Source organism: Acomys russatus, chromosome 6 (genome assembly GCF_903995435.1).
Source record: "Acomys russatus chromosome 6, mAcoRus1.1, whole genome shotgun sequence".
NCBI classification, from domain to species: Eukaryota; Metazoa; Chordata; class Mammalia; order Rodentia; family Muridae; genus Acomys; species Acomys russatus.
In genome coordinates, this window is record NC_067142.1 from 35,138,204 (window position 1) to 35,158,206 (window position 20,003).

General features: G+C 52.6%; 1 protein-coding gene across 1 annotated transcript; it reads left to right on the forward strand.

Annotated features, from left to right (window-relative positions):
* Positions 1 to 269: 269 nt before the first annotated feature.
* On the forward strand, positions 270 to 14,418 carry Lad1 (ladinin 1). Its single transcript, XM_051147479.1, has 10 exons — positions 270 to 610; positions 7,503 to 7,640; positions 8,948 to 9,809; positions 10,256 to 10,360; positions 11,201 to 11,244; positions 12,338 to 12,410; positions 12,546 to 12,683; positions 13,002 to 13,088; positions 13,346 to 13,420; positions 13,776 to 14,418. The coding sequence occupies exons 1-10, from the start codon at positions 573 to 575 to the stop codon at positions 13,779 to 13,781; spliced, it is 1,566 nt and encodes a 521-aa protein (XP_051003436.1). The 5' UTR covers positions 270 to 572; the 3' UTR covers positions 13,782 to 14,418.
* The last annotated feature ends 5,585 nt before the right edge of the window (positions 14,419 to 20,003 follow it).

The window sequence follows — 20,003 nt, forward strand, 5'->3', positions numbered from 1 at the left end:
GTGTTTTTTATCTCCCCTCCTTCCTTACAGCTGCCGGCACTCTACTACACCCGAGATTACGGTACCTGCTCTAACTTTTCTGCCAGGCTTTCAGCTCTTGGGTTTCTGCGGGCTAAGTCGATTTCCAGGCAGCGAGCTCAGCCTGACCCCGATCTTTGGGTCCCACCCCCCGCCCCACTCCCTGGCACTCTGGACCGCGACTCGGAGAGAAGACGCGGGCCGGCGCCAAGCTGGTCCAACTGGTTCTGAGCAGGAAGTCTCCCGCCCTCGCCCTAGGCAGCAGAGCAGCCCCGCGCTAGCCCCGGCTTCGTTGCAGCCCGCAGCCCGGTGCGAGCGTCCCGCAGAGCGGCCGCGCGGGAGACCCGCCCCGGCGGAGATCAACGCTGCTTTGTCTGGGACGCCTACACCTCGGAGGCAGCTCCCGGGGCCGGCGAATGGGAGCGCAGCGGCGCGGGCCCCAGCCGGGCTGAGATAAGCGGCCATGTGACCCTACCTGTCGCGGGGGAGGGGCCGCAGGTGAGCGGTGGAGTGCGGAGCTCGGCACGCGGCGGCCGCGGGGCTCGGCAGGCAGCATGTCGGTCAGCAGAAAGGACTGGTCAGCGCTGTCCAGGTGAGCGAAGACATCGGGGCCGGGAGGGGCTGGGGACGGGGCGTGGGCAGCTGCGCCCCTTCGGATCTCCTCTCCCGGACACAGGCCTGATCCCCTTGACGAAGTGAGCCCCTAGTCTGGTTGCTCTTTGGTGGGGACAGAACTGAGACCAAACTCTGGATCCCTCAGGTGACAGGGTGGGGGTGGTCTCCCTGCTCCGCAACTTCCTGTCCCATTAGGTCTTAAAGAGTAGGCTATGGGGAAGGCAGGGCCCCTACATGGACAGCCCAGGATGCCACTGTCTGTGAGGGCAAAGGAACATTTTAAGGGGCTGGGAAGATTCAAGAGTTACTTCCAAGAGTTACTGTTGAGCCAACTCCTCAGGCCCTGTGCCTCTGTCAAGAGTTTTAGAGTGTGTCTGGGAAACGTTCTGTAGCCTCTCCTTATGGAGTCAACAGAATGGGGGGGGGGGCGAGTGTCTGTGATTAGACTCTGAGCATAGCATTTGGGGTGGTGTCTGTGCTGGGGCAAGATAGTAGCTGTCCAGTCTGTGCTGCAATATATTTGTGAGCTGGTCTCAATGGGCCAGAAACTCTATTTGCTATCTCTGCCTGCTGGACAGCCTATCAAGGTCAGGGATGCCTAGGAGGGGTGAGTATGGAGGAAGGCAGCCTCTCTCTTTGCACCTCTTCTTGGACCTGCCCCCCTCTGCAGAAGTGTTGGAATTGAGCACCTTTATTTCCATGTCCTCTCAGAGTCCCTAACTTGGAATGCATCCTTTGTCCTAAGGGAACAGAGGCTCCTCCTGTGCTCTCTATTTCTTAGACTCCAGTCAGGGTAAAATTGGCCTCTTGGCCTCTCTCAAGTGGGCTTTAGGTCTTCAGGCCTTTTTGTGGGGTCAAAGCTATGTCTACAGGTGCAGCCCCCAGCAACTCTCCTGCAGCCTGGGTACCGCGGCCTTGCTTATCAAGGCATCTCTCACACGTGTCCCACCATCTAAGCCCTGCTGCCCCTCAGGATCCCCCTGAGGCATCTCAGCCTCTCACAGAAGCACATCATTTGGTGTGAGGACTTCCTCCTCAGACCCTTAGGACACTGCTCTGAGGTTGTCCCCCAGCCTCAGTGCAGAGAGGTCCACAGTATCTAGAGAAGGGGAAAGGTAAGCTGCAGGGCTCTGGAAAGGGAACCCAGGCTGCCTTAGGGGTCAGGCACACCCCAGGGAAGGTATGTGCTGAGGGTGGAGCTGGTGTGGGGGGGTGGCGGGCAAGGCCTTGGACTCTGTCTGTGGGTCAGTGTGCACCGGTTGGTGCAGGAGTGTCTCTGTTTCTGGGTGTGGGCCCATCCGTGCCTATGAATTCATGCTTGTATACGTGTTGTGCAGCCTCTGTGTGGGTGAGCATGTTTATGGCCCTTTGTAGAGATGAGATGTCTGTGGGCAGCTGAGTTGGTCTCCAGTGTGCTCCATCTAAATGTCGTTGAAGATGCTAGAACTGTGATTTAGGTTAAAAATACAAAACAGATCCCACTTCCTCAGATGTGCCCCCAGACTGAGGAGGGTGTTTGTGATTTGATTTTATTTACTTTTTTCTTTACATCTAAAAGCCTGACTCACACTCTCTCTCTCTCTCTCTCTCTCTCTCTCTCTCTCTCTCTCTCTCTCTCTCTCTCTCTCTCTCTCTCTCTCTCTCTGTGTGTGTGTGTGTGTGTGTGTGTGTGTGTGTGTGTGTTTAGGGGATTTGGCTGGGGACACTAGGACCTTTAATGGGAACAAGCAAGGTTTGGTCTTAGCCTGTCCACTGCTCAGTTGGACACAGACTCATGTGGCTGCAGGGGCGGGGCTCAGTTCCCATGGGATGTCCAGGTTAAGTAGTGGAGCCCTGGGCAACCAGTCCTGCCACTGGAGGACCTAGTCAGGCCTCCCTGCCCAGTCCCAGCCTTCATGGAACTCCGTGGGCAGACACAGCTGCCGCCAACAGTCTCCCTGATGAGGCACCTGGAACAGAGGACCGCTCCGGCTCCCATCTCTGACTGAGCAACAAGCCTCAGCCGGCTGCAGGAAAGGGCTGTGAGTCACCGTCAAGCAAGCCTTCCAGGCTGGGGGAGGCTTGTGCCGAGGGCGTGACAAGGGTGGCCCCAACTAAGAGCCTAGGCGGAGATGTGGTAAGCTTGCACTCACTGTCCTTGGCTGTGAGGCTCAGAAGCTGCAAGCCTGGCAAGGGGCTGTGGTGAGCTGCTTGCCCGTGGTCAGTCTTGTCTTTTCCTCCGTGTGCTGACCTGGTGACCAGTAAGGATATGCCAGCCTGTCTGTGGGGGGTGAGGGGTGGATCTGAGAGCCCTGGGACTAAGTAGCTGGAAGTTAATCATTTCCTTGGCCTGGCCCTTAAACAGCCCTCTCACCTCCCATGGCTCTCTGGATTCTCCTGATAACTTTCTTTAGACTGTCTGGTGCAGAAAGGACCTCAAGCTACCCATAATAGCTCTTCAGTATGTGGATGGGGAGCCTGAGGCCTGCCTGCTCGGGAGCTGAAGATTGTCCCAAAGTCACAGGCATGCCTGGGGTCCTTCCTCTGTCCGCCCCTTTCCCCGTAGCCAGCTCTGTGTCTTCACCAACCCTCTGGCTACTTAAACCAGACCGGCTGAGCAGTCATCTGCCCTGCAATGGGCGTCTCTGTGACCATCGTAGGACATGGGTTCTACTCTTAAGAGTAACAGGAAAGTGATGTCTTTAGTCATCCAGGAGAAAGGGTGGAGTTGGTGAATCAGGAGTGGAGATGAATAGCGGCCTCACCTGGAGGCACAGAGAGGGAAGCGTGTCCCCCAGTGAAGGCCAGGAGATGGAGGAAAGGGTGTGGATGGGAGGAAACAGTGGGAATAATGCCTGTGCTGCTTCACCAGCCGCCAAGTCTCTGGGCTGTTAGGGCTTGCAGGTTCCACAGAGGGCCTGCCCCTAGGGCCCCCTGGTCACTGGCTTTCCCCAAATCTCTGTTTTCCCAGCTGCACCCTGAGCTTGGCTGCCCCTACCCTTTCTTAGGCTCCCCCACCCCTTTTCCTTCTGAATGTTCATCTGTGATGCTCTGGTTTCGGACCAGCACTCATGCCCTGACCAGGACACCAAGGCATTCTTCAGGCCCTTGATGTCCTGGTTAGGGCATGAGGCTTTGAGAGACAACTTAGGTGGGAGGTCTTGGTTCCTTTTTTCAGTAGCCATGCTTTCTCCAGCAACTTATGAACTGCCCCTCAAGCCTCGGGTTTCTCAGATTTGAATTGCTCATAGCCTTGTGCGGATGAACATCACTGGGATTTGTAAAGTACTTAGACCAGCCTCAGGTGTTACAGTGAGCGCTGCTCACCAGCCTCCTTCATTCTTTCACTTATCATTTGTTTTTCACCGTATTTGGATTTCAAGCCCTGTTTCAAGCACCTAATAATTTATTTATTTGTTTTTATTACTAGAGTTTCAGTTATTGTACCTGCTAAGGAACAACTGACCTTTGCCCTTCCTTCTCTTCCATTTCTGTCTATTTCTTCCCTTAGCAATAATCTTTGCTTATTGGAGATAACATTCTTCCCCTGGGGTGGGGTGAGATAACGAGAGGACTCCGGGTTTTCTGGGTGTCGGGAGTTGAAGGTAGCCCCGTGATTTTTTTTTTTTTTTTTTTTAAGCAGCCAGGGTTGGTGACTGCATTGCCCTTCCTGAGTGCTGGGGTCTTGGAAACACTAATAGACATCTGGCCCTGACTTCTGCAGCCAGCTGTAGCCCAGCCTGGTCATGAGTCAGGTTTGAGAAGACCTGGGTCAGGTCGGGGGGGCGGGGGGGCCCAGTGGAGGGCAGACAAACCCCTTGCTTCCCCAAGGGCAGCGAGGAACATATGAGAACAGTGTTGCTCATGGGCAAGGAATCCTGGAGGCTCCAGCCTAGCCCAGCCGGCTGTGTGTGGGGAGTGTTCACTCTCCTCTGGATATGAACCCTCTTTGGAGGGTAGGAGTTATTCCGAAACCAGGGCAGGGTGCGAGAGAAGGGGCAGTGTCTTCATTTGCAAGCCAGCCGAAGTTGGTGAAGGAGAGGTGGGACATCAGACCCCAGCTCATAAAAGATCGTAGGTTTATGTGCAGTATGGGGGTGTGAATGAAAGATCAGTCCATAAAATATACAGAAATCTCAGGGCTCATGTGAAGGTCCAGGGGAGTCCTGTTTAAGATCCATGGTCAAGGCCAAGAGGAAAATCCCTGGCCCCCTTTTTCATTTGCACTGGGGTGGAATACACTTGACACTGAGATGATCGAGGATGGGATTGAGATTACCGTCATAACGGTGGGATTGGGATTTCCCCGAAGGCTCTTTTCTAAGGTAGCTCCTTTCCTTGGGGTGATGAGCAGACACTCCCTCCCCTGTGTAGAGAGGGGAGGTTGCGCTCAGAGCCTCACGATTGGCTCCCTGTCGGTGTTTTTCTGCATCTAGGCAGGCGTTGATGATTCCTTGGGAAGAGGAGAGTCCCGGATTCTGACAGTGGCATTTATACTTGTTTTTCCACATTTGTTGGCACTTGCTATATGCTGGTCACCGTATTAGATACCAGAGGTCTCCAAAGCCCACTGTTCTGCCCTTATTCCCCTGTCTAGTTCCTCGGCGCACTGTCCCTAGCCTACCATCTGTCCCTGAGCACCCAGCTCTTACACTAATGCTTTGCGCTCACATCACCCATGCCACCCCCGGGACCCTGTGCCACCAGACATGCCACCACTGCCTCTACCCAAGCCTTTCTCTCATATCAGCTGTGTCCCGGGTTTGTTTCCTTGCTTATTGTGTGACACTTCCCCCCCCCCCCCCCCCCCCCCCGCTAGCCTCCATGAAGGGAGATGTGTTGGTTTGTTTCCTGTTGCATTTTAGCTCCCAGAATCATGCCCAGCTGATAGGCACTCAAAAGCATTTGGTTAGCGAATGTTTGCTGTACGGATGTGGTGCTTAGGAAAGTAACCATCCTCTTCAAAAGTGAAGAAGTGAAGAAAGTGACTTGCCCAAAAGCAAGGTGACTAGAAACCAGGTCACCAACCCTGCCTTGCAGACACCAGAGGCCCATACATGTATTTTCGGTGCAATTCAGTTGTATACAAATTGTGAGTTTTGCAGTAGGGTGTAGGAAATAGATACAATCACACACACACACACACACACACACCTCTTTAGGGTTTTGATTTCTGTCTCTCTCTTTTTTTCTTTTTCTTTTTTGCTTGTTTATTTTATTTATTGCATATGAGTGCTTTATCTGCAGGCATCAGATCACATTATAGATGGTTGTGAGCCACCATGTGGTTGCTGGGAATTGAACTCAGGACCTCTGGAAGAGCAAGAGGTGCTTTTAACCACTGAGCTATTTCTCCAGCCCCTGATTTCTGTCTCTTGGTGGCACCCAGAAGTATTTTTTTTTAAAACTATAACTGACTAGACAGCTTTAAAAGAACTCCTACTCCCCTTTCTGAGAAACCTTATAAGTGAAATAGTTAAATATGGCTAACAGTCTATACCTTAGGTCCAACCTTACTGTAACATATGTAAAAGCAAGGCTCCCTATAGGGAATGCTTTGTCTCTATCCCCTTCCTCAGCTGCAAGTGTCTTTAAAAAGTTGCCCCTTCAGGGACAGAATCCTATGCATAAGAGGAAGGAATATGCCAAGGCCTGCTTTCCTTAATACCCAAACTCAGTAACAGGTAAGGGGTGCTGTTCGTTAGAGCTGGTGAGTGTTTATTTGTTATTTGTCTGGCCTGGGGGAGGGTGGTAGGTAGGGTCAGTGTGGATAATGACCATGAGAAGGGCAAGTGCATGCGCTGATTGGAGTGCCAGGTGGCCAGCTGGCTGAGCGAAGGGATTAATGGGAGGTTGCGGGACTGCCTGGAAGTGTCTAGTTAGTCCCGCAAATGCCAGCTCGCAGGAGTGGGAAACCAAATACAGAGTGAGTCCGTGGGGTCCTTTTGCTGCGCCAGGCAAGTAGAAGACAGTGAGCGAGGTCCTGATAGGTGAGCGGCTACGGTGCTCTTCTCAGTCGGATTCAAGAGTCTACCCTTACCGCACCATCGGCGGCTAAGGATTTTTGTGGGGGAATGAACAACTTTGAGGCAATTCCTCGGTTAATGTCTGTGGAGGACTATGAAGAGAGGGGACCTTGTCAAGGTCACCTTCCCCTGGTCCCATCATCTAGAGCCATCTACTCCTGCAATAAGATCCAACACAGTGGTTCTCAGCTGGGGGCACTAACCCCAAGGGGCTATTTGGTAACGCTAATAAATGTCTTTGGTTGTTACTTCTGGGGGCTGTCGTTACTGGCATCTAGGGTTGCTGCTCAGTACCCTATAGTCCAGGGCAGCTCCTTACAAGGAACTATCTGGCTAAAATGTCAGTGGAACCAACTGGGAAAAACTCGGAGCCAACTAGAACGCTACAAGCGGTGGAGAAAGGAACTTCACTGAACAATTAAACATTTAAAAATTCTCATTTGCTTTATTATATCCAAAAGTGATCATTTAATATGGAATAAATATGCTTTCTTCCTTCCCTTCTTGTTTTTTTTTTTTCTTGCTTCCTTGCTTTTTTTTAATATAGACTGTCACTATGTAGTGCAGGATAGCCTTTATTTATTAGGCTCAAGCCTTCTAGCTAGCTGGAGCTAGCTATAGGCACAGGCCACACACTGTTTCAGAGGGAAATGTTACACTCTGCTCTTCATCCTGGGTCTTTCGTATCTGCTGTGTAGTACTTATTACCTATCTCTGTCCCAGTTATCTGCACTACGGTGTCCCATGGCCATTGGCAGTCAGGCTGCCTACAGGCAATAGGTGTTCTCCAAGCCTGTGGGAGTCTGGCCAGGAAAGGTGTTCACTTGTCTCTGGGCTGGGCTGACCCCTACCTTTTTCCCCTAGCTTGGCCCGGCAGCGGACTTTGGAGGACGAGGAGGAACAGGAGCGTGAACGCAGGCGGAGGCACCGCAACCTGAGTTCAACCACGGACGATGAATCTCCAAAACTCACCCAGAATGGAGCTCAGAGATCTGTGGAGAGGTACTTGGATGGCTTGGGGTCTGCACATCATTTCATCGTTCTGAGTAGAAGTAGTGTCTTAGCTGTTCCAGGAAGACTGTGTAAAAATCAGTTTAACCTGCTAGGGGTTTGGTCCTAGGATAAGGCCGATGGTGGGAAGAGGAAATTCAAATTTCTCATCATCCCCAGACCCATCTTCCGTCCAAGCATGGTCCCTGCCTTTGTCATCACGCTCCTGGATACTGTTTGGTAAACCTGCCTTTGAGCCCCGCTCTGCTGGATAGTTTATGAATGTGGCTCCCTCACTCCTCATGATGTCTGAGAGGTCACAGTTACTAACCTGTATAGCAGGAGAGACTCGGGGAGGCATGCTGATAACCAGCTGAGGGCCTGGATCTAGTGAGTGTGGCCACAGGCTTCCTCCACATTTGTCAAATGTCCCTTAACCAGGCTACCTCCCCATACTCTAACCCTCGTCGCTCTGAGGGGAGCAGGCGGAGAGGGATCATGACATCAAATTTTGGGGATTATGAGAGAACAGGGAAGAAGGGCCCAGCACTTACTGAATGTTGCCTGTATGCTGAGATTTTGCTTTCATGAGACATCTCTCATTTTACCGCTCAGTTTACAGACTTGAAAGGCTCAGACAGTAAGTTAACTTGCCTGAAGTCACATGAGAAGTAAGGTGACAGGAGCCACAGACTTCTTTAGCTGGAGACCAGGGCCTTGAATTTAGCAGTTTTTAAAAAACGTTGCTCTTCTTCTTTTATATCTCCCAATGAAGAAAGACCCACTGTATGCCCTGGGCTGACACCAACCCACACCATCACCATGTTCCAGACATACCCATTTGACAGACAGGATGACAGAATGGTGTCTCAGAAGCCTTGGGTTTTCCTTTTAGCTCTCTGCCCTTAGCTCCTGTGGTCTCCCCTGGGCACTGCTTCTCTAGGCTCCCGCTGATGGATGGGAGCTGGACTCATGCCTTTGAGCCTTCCCAGCCAATGTTACCCCAGGCCCAGAACCTACGAAACAGTTGCTTGGTCAATGTTAGCAACTGTGGTAGGACAGTTCACTGTACACTACAGGAACCTGTGATTTTTCTAGACCCCGGAGTACTTTGTTCACGTGACACTGTGGAAGCATACAGAATCCATGAAAGTGATTATTTTTAAAATGGTGGTGGTGGTGGTAGTGGTGGAAGAGCAGGGTGTGACTTTCTTGTCTCCTCCTTGGTGGCCCTGGAGGCATCTCATTGAGCCAGCTACACCCAGAGTCACCCTCACTCTAAATATCATCACCTTCTCTCCCTGTGTCTTTTCACTCAGGCTTCCCAGTGTGGAGGAAGCAGAGGTCCCCAAGCCATCACCTCCAGCCTCCAAAGATGAAGATGAAGACTACCAGGCCATCCTTAGGTCGAGGAAGGAGCGGAGACAGAGGCGGCAGGTGGTAGAGGCTGTCCAGAATCCAGTGCAGGATGGGCAACAGGCAGAAGAGGACAGGGACAGCCCAGGCCCTGTGCAGACCTTGCCACAGCCCCTTAAGAAGAAAGTGGAGCCCCTGCCTCGCCGGAGACTGAGCCGGGAACAGCGAGGCCCTTGGGCCCAGGAAGAAGAGAGCCAAAAGAGCAGAGAGCTTGGGGGAGGGGAAAAGGAGCTTTCCGAGGAGCCTGTGGCTCAGCCGAAGTCCTCGGTCTCTGAGAAACCCTCTGTTCCAGAGAAGACTCCGGTGCCTGCCAAGAGACTGGTTTCGGAGAAAGCCTGCCCCTCCGAGAAGGGGACAGCCACAGAGAAAGCATCCCCGACTGAGAAGAGTCACGGCCCAGAGAAATTGGTTCCGGAAAGAACAAGTGTGTCCAAGAAGTCACCAGTCCCTGAGAAGACAGCAGCCCCAGAGAAAAGATCCACTGTGGTTCTAGAAAAAGCCGTCGTCTCTGAGAAGATTCAAGAGAGGAGGCTGGTGTCAGAGAAGGCGTCCATCTTTGAGAAGTCGCTAGTCTCAGAGACAAAGCTGACTCCAAAGAAGTCAGTGTCAGAGCTGCCCCAGGCCCCCGGGGGAAGCCAGGCCACTGCAAGGGAGCCTAGAGGAAGGGCCCTCCCCGCGAAGAGCCCTCTGCCACCTCCCTCTACAGAGCAGGGCACACCAGACCCTCCAACTAAGGCGTCTCGCTTCCCGCCCATCACACTCCAGGTCACCACTGTTCCTGTTCCCTCTACTGCCCTTCCTTGCCCTACAGCCTCTGGCTCCCTTCCTTCCCCCACTCCTCCCATTTTGGGGCTGGCCTTGGCAGTTTCTTCTGTCCTTGCTCTTCCTAGCTACTGTCAGAATAGGACACTGAGTCAGAGGCAGATTATTTGAGCTAAGAGAGTCCATGCCAGAGCCCTCCAAGGAAAATTGCATCCATTAATTGCAGGAGCCTTAGGCTACATAGCAAACTCTTAGGAAGCCTCAGGTCCTTCCAAAAACTAAAGTTCTACCTGGTGGCCAGGTTGTATGACACTATATAGCTTCTGGGATGAGCGGGGCCACCTGCGGTCTCCCTGGAGGCTTGGGCTTGGGGGCTGCTTGGACCTGGGAGTGCACAAAACTCTTACCCAGGAAGGTAAATTCTTGTTTGACACCTTTGCTCTACTCAGGTGAAAATTCCCAGCAAGGATGAAGACGCAGACACGCCTTCGCCTACCCTGCTCACCTACAGCAGTTCCCTCAAACGTTCCAGCCCCAGGACTATCTCCTTTCGGGTAAGAGCCAGGGGACTCTAGTCACCAGTCCACTGCAGAGTGTGTAAAGGAAACCAATTCCCTGTAGGTTTTACAACTGGAAGAGTCTCTTTAGAGACTGGATAGAAAGGAGCTTTGAGTTTCCATGGGTGCCAGAACCAGAAAAGTCATTTTAAATAAAGAAGAGCAGGTTGAAAACCAAGAAAACTGATGTGTATGTGTTATGTGTAAATAAATATGAGCAGCTCCACCTGGTGGATAAGATCAGGACTGCAGGAAGATGCACTCACTAGACCAGATTGGCCTTCCACAGGACCTGCCCTTCCAGGGGAGGTAGAGACAGGGCCAGAACAGCAGGTCTCTCCACTGCCCTCCCGCCCCTGCCTTGCTTCTGTGTGGTGAGACTGGAGAGTTTCATCTGGTACTCTCAGTGCTTATTCTTGGTTCTTTGTTTACTGAGTCATCCGCTCATCCATTATTTGAGTGTGCCCCGTTCCCTGATGCATGCCAGGCTGAGGTGGTAGGCCTGAGGTTGACCAGTACTCCCAAGGCTCTTGGGCAATGGCAAGGTAGATGGGAATACAGGTCATAGCAGGTACTTTGGGAAGTCTCAGGAGGCAGAGGAAGGGCTTTGGATACATACTGGAGGGTGAAGGCAGGTGTTTCCAGATAAGACTTTCAATGAAGGTTTGACACTGTGTGTGTGTGTGTGTGTGTGTGTGTGTGTGAGAGAGAGAGAGAGAGAGAGAGAGAGAGAGAGAGAGAGAGAGAGAGAGGGAGGGAGAGAGGAAGATGCATTCTGAGAGCTAGACTCCTCGCTGGAGACCTTTACTTACCGGCCACACCCTCTCACCTTTTCAGATGAGCCCCAGGAAAGACAACTCAGAAGCAACCTTAACCCGCAGGTGAGCTGCCTAGAGGCCCTCTTTTTTGTCTGGTCATACCGTTACCCCATCTGTTATCCTTGTGCCAGGCTGTAGTTAGGATGCATGACGGAAGATGCAGATTGTGCTTGGGGGGTTCTAGATCTGGCAGGGCGACAGAACTGACAGGAAGTCCAATGGTTGGGTGAGATGGCATGGGGTGGGATGGGGTGGGGGCAGTCTCATGGCTGTGCTATGTCAGAGAGTTGAGTACTTATCCTGTGATCTTTCCCATGCTTGGAGGAGACACAGTTTTGATGGGGCTCTGAAGAGGGAGGGGACTTTGGTCTGTCTTGGGGTGGGAAAGGGTAAGAGAACATTCTAGAAGGGAGACTCTGATTAGGACAAAGAAGGAAAAGAGTTAGCTGTGCCAGGCCTAGAGCAGGGCCTGGGAACCTGCATGTTTAGTAAGTACTCTCACTTTGTAACACTGAGCCAAGTACATGGAGGAGGATGGTATGTTATGGTCATGTATGGGTACGCAGGGCTGGGAGTGGGGAACGCAGACAAACATAAATAAGTCCTAAAATGTAGTGCTGGTGTCACAGGTTCCATCCACCTCTGCTGTACTTACCTAGCTGCTAAGCCTTTAATAAGGGCTTATGCTCCTAGGCCTTGGGCTTCGGGTGGGGATGGAGCAAGAGGAAAACAAAGGCAAGACAGTGGGTAACCTTATGTGGCTTCCTTGAGACCATTAGACACAAAGTGACCCAAGCAGGTGGATGCAGGAACAGCGGTATGAACCAAGGGTGGACGCACGGGAGGTGTTTCTAGTGGAAGTGACAGGGTGTGAAGGAGAAAAGAAAAAGGAAACAGTGAGAGTGCCTCTGGTCCTTCCCTGTGGAGTAGGCGGGCTGTTCCTCAGAGGTGAGGACTTTCCTGGAGTCTGTAGACTTCACCTTCATGAAGCCATTACAGTCCACTCTGCAACAGAGGCATCTTCATCTGCCCCTTTCCCCCCTCTTTGTCAGCATGATGTCGTACCAGGAAGTTGTTCTTCAAGCCCTGGGGGTAGGGGTGGGGGGGGGCAGAGTCTCACCTGGTTTGTTTCATTCTGTTTTCCTATCCTATACAGTGCCAGTGTGAGGCTGCCGGCTAGCACAATCAAGCTGGGAGAGAAACTGGAGAGATACCACACAGCCGTCCAGGTAGGAGCAGAGGGTTCATCCACAGGGGTCGGACCCCCCCGCCCCCCCCCCCCCCGCCCCACTCCGGCCAGGGTGGAGGGCGCTATTTATGAACTTCAAAGTCACAGCTCAACGGCTCACATCTTTGATTTGCAGAGGTCAGAATCCATCAGGTCTCTAGGCTCCTCCCGCACTGAGGTCCTTGTGACTCCTGCCGGTGTAGCCAGCAAGCGCCATCTCTTTGAGAAGGAGCTGGCAGGCCAGAACCGTACGGAACCAACCTCCACCCGAAAGGTGAGGGCCAGATCCCAGCTGCCCAGGCCCTAGACCGATGAGCTCTCTGACATCCTTGAAGCCTGGGCCAAGCCCTCGGCCGGGCTAGGAGCTGTATTTCTCTGTCAAGGCTGGCAGAACCTTGATTTAGCATTTGTGTTCTGAGATTGAGTCTCTTCAACTGGGGGCAGAACTCCGCAGGGTGGCACCTGTCCCACGTACACATAGCTTGTGCTGACTGGACGTTGTGGTGGAGAGAACCTTGGTCTAATTCCAGAACCTTTGGAAGAGTCTTATGTCAGGGACTCTGAACCCTAAGGTTGGAAATATTCTTTCTAGGAGAATCTACGTCTGTCAGGAGTTGTGACATCAAGACTTAACCTGTGGATCAGCAAGACCCAGGATTTGGGAGACCACGGCCCTCAGGTACCCTTACCCACGTGTCCCTTACAAGGGAGATCAGGTCAGGTGAGGGATAGGCCCCACAGCAATGGGTCATTTCAGAAGTGCAGCTGGTGGCAGGGGGTGTGGGGTAAGGACACAACCTGTGTGTGAGAGCTGCAGAAAGGAGAAGGTCTGGGTCTTTTTCTCAGGAAGAACAAAGACCTCTGGAGTAGGGGACAATTGGGGGTCCCAAGTTCCTCTGTCTGAGTTCTTGCTCTCTACTCTGATGTCCTAATTAGGAGATACGGAAGGAGGCAGCAGTCACCAAGAGGGCTCAATGGGGAAACAAGTCTGCTACCTCCCTGGATGCAGAGGTGAGTGGCATAGGAGTGACCTGGCCCTGAGACGCGGTAGAAGTCCCCCACCCCCTACAACCTATCCAAATGCATGCTCTAAGTGGACTTGAAGTGTGTGGCCTGAGTACCCGGGTTCTGTCTGTCCCTATGTGCTCATGGGGTTTACCCATGAGAATTATGGGAGCCTTGTACTGGCCTGGCTGAGCCACAGCTTGGGCAAAACTTCCTCTATGTAGTCATCAGGTTTGGGGTATCTTACCTAGTGTGGGTGGATGCTTGATTGTCCAAAGGTGTTCCTTCCTGTCCAGAGGTGCCCTTCCCCCATAGTCCTAGGAACCCCTTTTCCTTGTTCTAATCGGCTTTTGTCCCACAGGTGTGACAAGCTCTGTCAGGACAGACCTGCAAACTCACATCTCAAGGGCTTCTCTTCATGCTGGCCCCTGCCCTGCAGCACGCCTGATTCTTCCGTCCCCACTTCCTTTCTGCCTCTGGGAGAGTTTGGTCAGGGCCCTTGGGGGCCAGGAACAGGATTGACATTCCTCCAGTCCCTCCTCAGCCCAGCCTGGGGGCAGATGTGATCTGGCACTTCCTTGTCCCGCTGCAGGCCTAACACATCCTGAACCCAAAGGGCACAGCAGGCCATGGAGTCTCCGTGACCTCTCTAGAGACCCCCCTACCTCCTGCTCACCTCCTGCTGGGTTATTTTGCCAGCTTCAGAATTCTCTCTTGCCTGCTCTCTGCGGGGTACTCTGTATGCCCGCGATGGCCCCACAGGGACCTAAGTCCTGGACCTAGTCACTGCTCCCTGAGGCTTTTTCAAGTCAAACTGGAAAGGAGTTACCAGGCATTGCCCACGCACTGCATCTTCCTGCTTTGTGATTTGTTCCCTCCCACTCTGCTGCCCTGATCGGGAACTCTGTGCCTTTTTGTGTTACCACATGCCTTCCTCTCACTCAGAAAAACCTTTTCTCAGGAATGGTCTGATAAACTCATTGGCTCTCAGGCACACTTGGCTGGCAATGCTGATGTGTTTGTTTCCACAGGCGTTGTTGGTTTTCCTTCGGAATCGGCTGCAGGGAGTGAGGGATCGCTGGCTTTGGTGGAGGAAGGGACACTTCCTTTGATCCTCTCTTCTCTCATATTAAGATGGTAGGATTGCCATCAGTGGCCCTAGCTTGGTGACTTAATAGTGCATCACTGGGGCCTGGAGAGATGACTCAGCAGTTAAGAGCCCTGGGTGCACTTCAGGGGGACTTAGGTTTATTTCCCAGTGCCCATACATCAGCTTACAAATGTCTGAAACTCCAGGTTCAGGAAATCTGTAGACATTGGGCACACATGGTGCACAGTTATACATGCAAGCAAAACATGCATCAAATAAAAACATTTAAGGGTGCAGAACTGCCACACACCTCCAACCTACCCTTCGCTCCAGGCTTCCTCTTCCTAGTCCTCAGTGCCATGGCCCCATGTCTGCTTGCAGAATGTAGAGACTCCTGAAAATGTACAACAAACCAAGAAAGGCAGTCCAGTGCCCTGCAACCCCATTATGGCTGGAGTCTTCAGCCATTACAGTTCTTATTCCCAACTTATTGCTCTGGATTCATCTAGAACCAGCGTTGGGGAGAATGGGTGTGAGGCTTCCCATACCCACTTTGCAGCCTGGGGCAATCCCATAGGTGCTCAGAACATGGCTAATATGGGCAGTGCTGGGCCCCTGCTTCCCTAGTTTATAGGGCAGAAGCAGCCAGTCCCCTCCTGGGTGAAGGCTCTTGTTCAGGGCCCTACAGTCCAGTGACAGAGGCCCTCAGCCTGTGTGTGCTCTTTTGTTTGTACCCAGGGCCAGCTTGCCTCTGTGAGTCTCCTGCAGCTGTTCTCACAGTTTTGCTGGGTTGGGGGGTAAAGGGGGAGCAGATCCTGAAGACCTGTGGGAAACACTGTGCACATCCGGAGAAGGACTTGACCTGCAACTGAGGGTTGACAGACATCTGTGCAAGGCAAGGGGAGGTAGCTGTGTGCTACCCAGACAACGGTGACTATAACTGTCCTGGTTCTGCTGAATGTCCTGACTATGACCCTAGGACCTTCTCTTCTCTGAATCCTAAAAGTTCCAGCAGGTGACCTCAAAGGACTTTTGGGAGGTTCCTTGGCAGGTAGACTTTTGTAGCTAGCAAAGCTGTTCTACAGACTCTTAGCAGAGGCTCTGGGTGCTCCCCCTCAGACAGTGGAGGCAGTGTTCATCATGTGCAGGCTCAGAGTAGTGTGACCTCTGACCTCTGCCTGTGTCCCCTCTTTGGGCTGCCCATTGCCAGCAGGCTGCCGGGGCAGCTCTGCTCCACAGTTCCTTCTCCCACTCACTTTGCCCTGGAGGCAGCTGATAAACAAGGGTGTGGTGGTGATTGTGTGTGTGTGTGTGTGTGTGTGTGTGTGTGTGTCGGTGACATTTGAGTGCCCCCTGGAGGTAGGCCTACCTCTCTGCACTGCTGCTGCAGTGGCCCCAGGAACCCAAGGAACATCCTTTGGGCATCCCAGTGTGCATGCCTCAGCCCACATACTTCCTCAGATCATTGCATTTCCCATTTTCCTGCCCATTTGCTGAGACGTGATTATTTGTAATGACCAGCCCACTAAGTTGCCTCTGGAACTGCCCTGCTGTGTACCAGTGTGGCTGCCAATTAGCGGCTGTCCGGGTGAAGCCCTGCACCTAAGATACTAAGTCCCCAGACACTAAGGACACACTGGTTCTCCAGGAGGAGAGTGCTCTGTGTGGATAGATTCCCAGATCCATCCTTCAGGCATCCGTGAAGACTGGTTGTGGCCTGTCTGAAAGGTTATCGACTTTCTTGGAAAATGGTTTAAGTTTGGGGAGGGTTTAAAGAAAAGCAACCCCTAAATTCCAGGAGATTCTAGATTGTGATACAGTGCAAAATGGAGCCTTGGTGGCCTAGAATGGGAGGGGGAGGCAAGCTGACATGTTGTGGGTTTTGTTGTTGTTGTTGTTTTGTTTTGTTTTAATGAGGTCAGTCTGGTGTCTGTAAGCATCACCAGAGTCGTATCACTGGAGTCTTCTCCCTCTGCCTTTTCCAAGCACCTCCTACCTCCAAGCTTTTCTGACCCCTCCCTTTCATGGGATGCTGCAACCCCCCCTCCCGCCCCCCAGCCTGTGGCTCCAGCTTGTCCTGCCGCTGACCTGCTGGCAGCAGGGAGACAGCACATGGCTCCGGATAAGCTGGAGCTGGGGATCAAAGTCACTGGGCTCAGAGGCTGCTAGGGACCATGGGAAGGGAACTGTGTCAGCTGAGTGATGGGCATTTGCTAGGAGTGTGGATGTCTTGTGTGCAGCAGATCCTTACAAGGACTTTCGCACAGAGGCAGCCCTGTCCCTCTTAAGTGGTAGAACTAAAGGAACATATGGTCAAGAAGGAAGAGAAGGCAGGGGCTGGGTAAATCTGCTTTACTTGGTGTGAAAAGCAAGAGAATGAATTTAACAGTGTCTGAAAGGGTCACGGATCTCAGGGCTTGAGGCACCTGGGGAGCTGGGCCTGGTCTGTGGCAGTTACTTGGCCTTTTTCAGAGTTGGTGGGACATACGGAGAAGGCTGGAGTGGAGGGAGGGGGACTGGAGAGAGTCATTTCAGATACTCCCCCTCCAACCCCAATTTAGTTTCCTCTTTTAGTTTCCATCACGGTGTGAGCCCCTCCTTCTGCCAGTCACTGTGTGGCCTCCTGGACATAAGCATTCTACAGCAAAGGCTTGGTCCTGAGCTTATGGATCTTTGACCTAGAGAGCAAGCTGGACAAAGCTGCAGGGAAAACTCCACCGGTCCCCCTGTCTCGAAAAACCAAAACACAACAATGACAACAAAAACTCCAACGATTCTCCCCCGAACCCTCTCCACCACACCCATACTCCTGCTGCCAGACAAAGGAGAGTGAGTGGACATGCTTGCATCTAACCTCCTCTGGCCGTTGGAGCCCACTTCTGTGAGGAGGAAGTGGCATGTAGCCTTGGGGCTCACACCAGATGCCCTCACCAAGGCCTGCAGAGCTTGCAGTCGGCCTGAGGCCACTTGGTCCAATTAGAAGCAGCCATCCGCCCAGATGACATTTTTACCCCCCAGCCTCAGTTGTCCCCAGGACCTGGCTTGGAAGGTCTTGAGGTGTCTCTGAGGTTGACTTCTGCCCCCAACCCTGTTCCCAGCCTGCCCTCCTGGCCTGGGCTTCTGGCATCTGCTTTATCAGGATTCTTAAGAGGGACAGCTGGCTTATGTTACAAGCCTGTTCTCTGCATATCTGCTCTGGTTTTAAATAGCTTTATCTGAGCAGCTGGAGGACCACATGAGCTTATATGGCGTGGGGTACTTGTTCCTTTAGCCCTGTGCCGGGCACCTGCCAAAATAGCAGCCAACACCCCCCATTGTGTTCCCCCCTCCCATCTCCTGCCCCGCATTCCTCCCACCGCAGGGCTTGGCTCGCAGGGCCCCAGCCCACATGCCTGCTTAAAGCCCTCTCCATGCTCTGCCCTCGGCCAGTCCCTGCCCAGGCTGAGCAGATAGATACCTCAGGACCTGTGCACAACCCCTGTTCAGAGGTAAGAGTAGGGGAGGCTCTAGGGAAGGACAGATGTGGGTGGGAAAATACGAAGGACTCAGTCTGGACACCTTGCCTTGCCCTGTGCCTGTGTCCACTCTGAGTGGTTGCCAGGTTGATTGAAATCCATGGCCCCTTCTAGCAGGGAGAACACCTCCACATTCAGAGGGACACTTCCCAGGCTACACTCCAACAGGAGTGCCATGGAGTGGGGAGAGCCTGCATTCTTGATGGGAAGCGAGTTGGAGGTCCTGATCTGCCACTAAAGATACTGTGTGGTTTTAAAGTCTAAAGTAGATTGCTTTCCCTCCCCACACTTTTTCTTTTCTTTTTTAAAAAAATATTTTATTAATTTATTCATATTACATCTGAATTGTTAGTCCATCCCTTGTATCCTCCCATTACTCCCTCCCTCTCGCTTTCCCCCTACTCCCCTCCCCTATGTCGGTGACTGAGGGGGACCTCTTCCCCCTGTATATGCTCATAGGGTATCAAGACTCTTCTTGGTAGCCTGCTATCCGACCTCTGAGTGCTACCAGGCCTCCCCATCCAGGGGACGTGGTCAAAACAGACCTTTTTGTTTTCATGTGTAGAGAGATCACTGTTGGGCCACTAAATACAAAAGAACCCTAACCAACAGGGATCCCCAGATCTAGATTAAGAGCCACCCAAACCTTTCTTCTAGAGGGCCTGAGATCAGGATAAGACCTTGGCTATATTTGCCAGTGAATCCTGGTGGCCCAGCTCTCATGTCCAGGAACAAAGAGGCACTGAGAAAGGTGAGCTGTCCAGAGGCAGGTGAGCCTGATGGGGCCTCGCCAAGCAGATGCACTATCTTCTCTGGGCTTCTGGGGCCAGGTGTGACTCCACACCTGGAGGAGAACAAGAGTGACAAGCCCTGGAGGACTGATGAGTCCAGATCCTTTTCCCAGGAGAAGTGAGCTAAGCTAAGCTTGTCAACATAGGAAAGATCTGCCTGGGACCCACTATGTCCCTTCCAGTGTGACCCTTGCCCCGCCCCAACTTGCCCTTAGGGATTGCTCTTGTTCAGTGCCTTCGAACTGTAGACAGCTTTTCTGACTCCTGGGAGGTAATTGCTTGGCGTGTAAGACATTTCCAGCACATTCCACAGGGAGTCCGTCTGGGAAGCCACCTGACCTCCAGGATTCTTCTTCTGACCCTCCTCTCACCAGACAGGTCCTTCTCCTCCTCCCAAGGCAGAAGAATCTGAGGGGGATCAAGTTGCCTTTGCCCCTCCCTTCTACCCTCTGCTGAGTCCTCAGCTCATGGGCTAACAGCTGGAGTTTTAGGAAGATCCCAGCTTAATGCTGTGGACAAAGGCTGAAGGCCAGAGCCTGTGCTCCCCAGACGTGTGGCAAGGTCAGACTCTGAAGCTAACCTCTTTTATAGGTAAATCAATTAAAACTTGAGAGAGCTTAAGTGACGACCTAAGGCCACACAGTAAAAGCTCTGTTTAAGACTCGGGTCTTTTGATCTCCAAAGAGAGTCTTCTTTTTGGCTTCTGTTGCTTTTACTTTATTACCCATGAAAGGTGGCTGACCACTGTGGCTTGCTGTGAGGGTAGTCAGGGTGAGAAGCTGGTGGAAGTGTAGAGGCCTTGGGACATGCTTAGATTCACCCCTCCAGCTTCACCATCTCCCCCCATTTAGTAGCCCTCAGGCCCAGCCCCCCCTTTCTTTTCTTAGTCCACTTGGCTTAGGTGTGCCCCCTCAGCTGGGAGCTCTCCTCAGACTCTGCAGTCTGTGGTCTGTGTGCTATTTTGGGAGCTAGATGGTGTTCCTGGGGGGCAGGAACCAAGTTGCTCCTACCTCTCTGATCTCAGCAAGATGCCCAGTAGCTCTAAGCTGGTAGGAGGGCAGGAGAGAAGCCCTGGGGTAGCCACATAACTTTCCTAGCAAGAACTCTTCCCCTCAACCCCATCCCAGGCAATGGACTTCTCCTCACAGGTTCTGAGTGCTCCCCTGGTGTTTGGACAAGGTGACTCCTGGGCT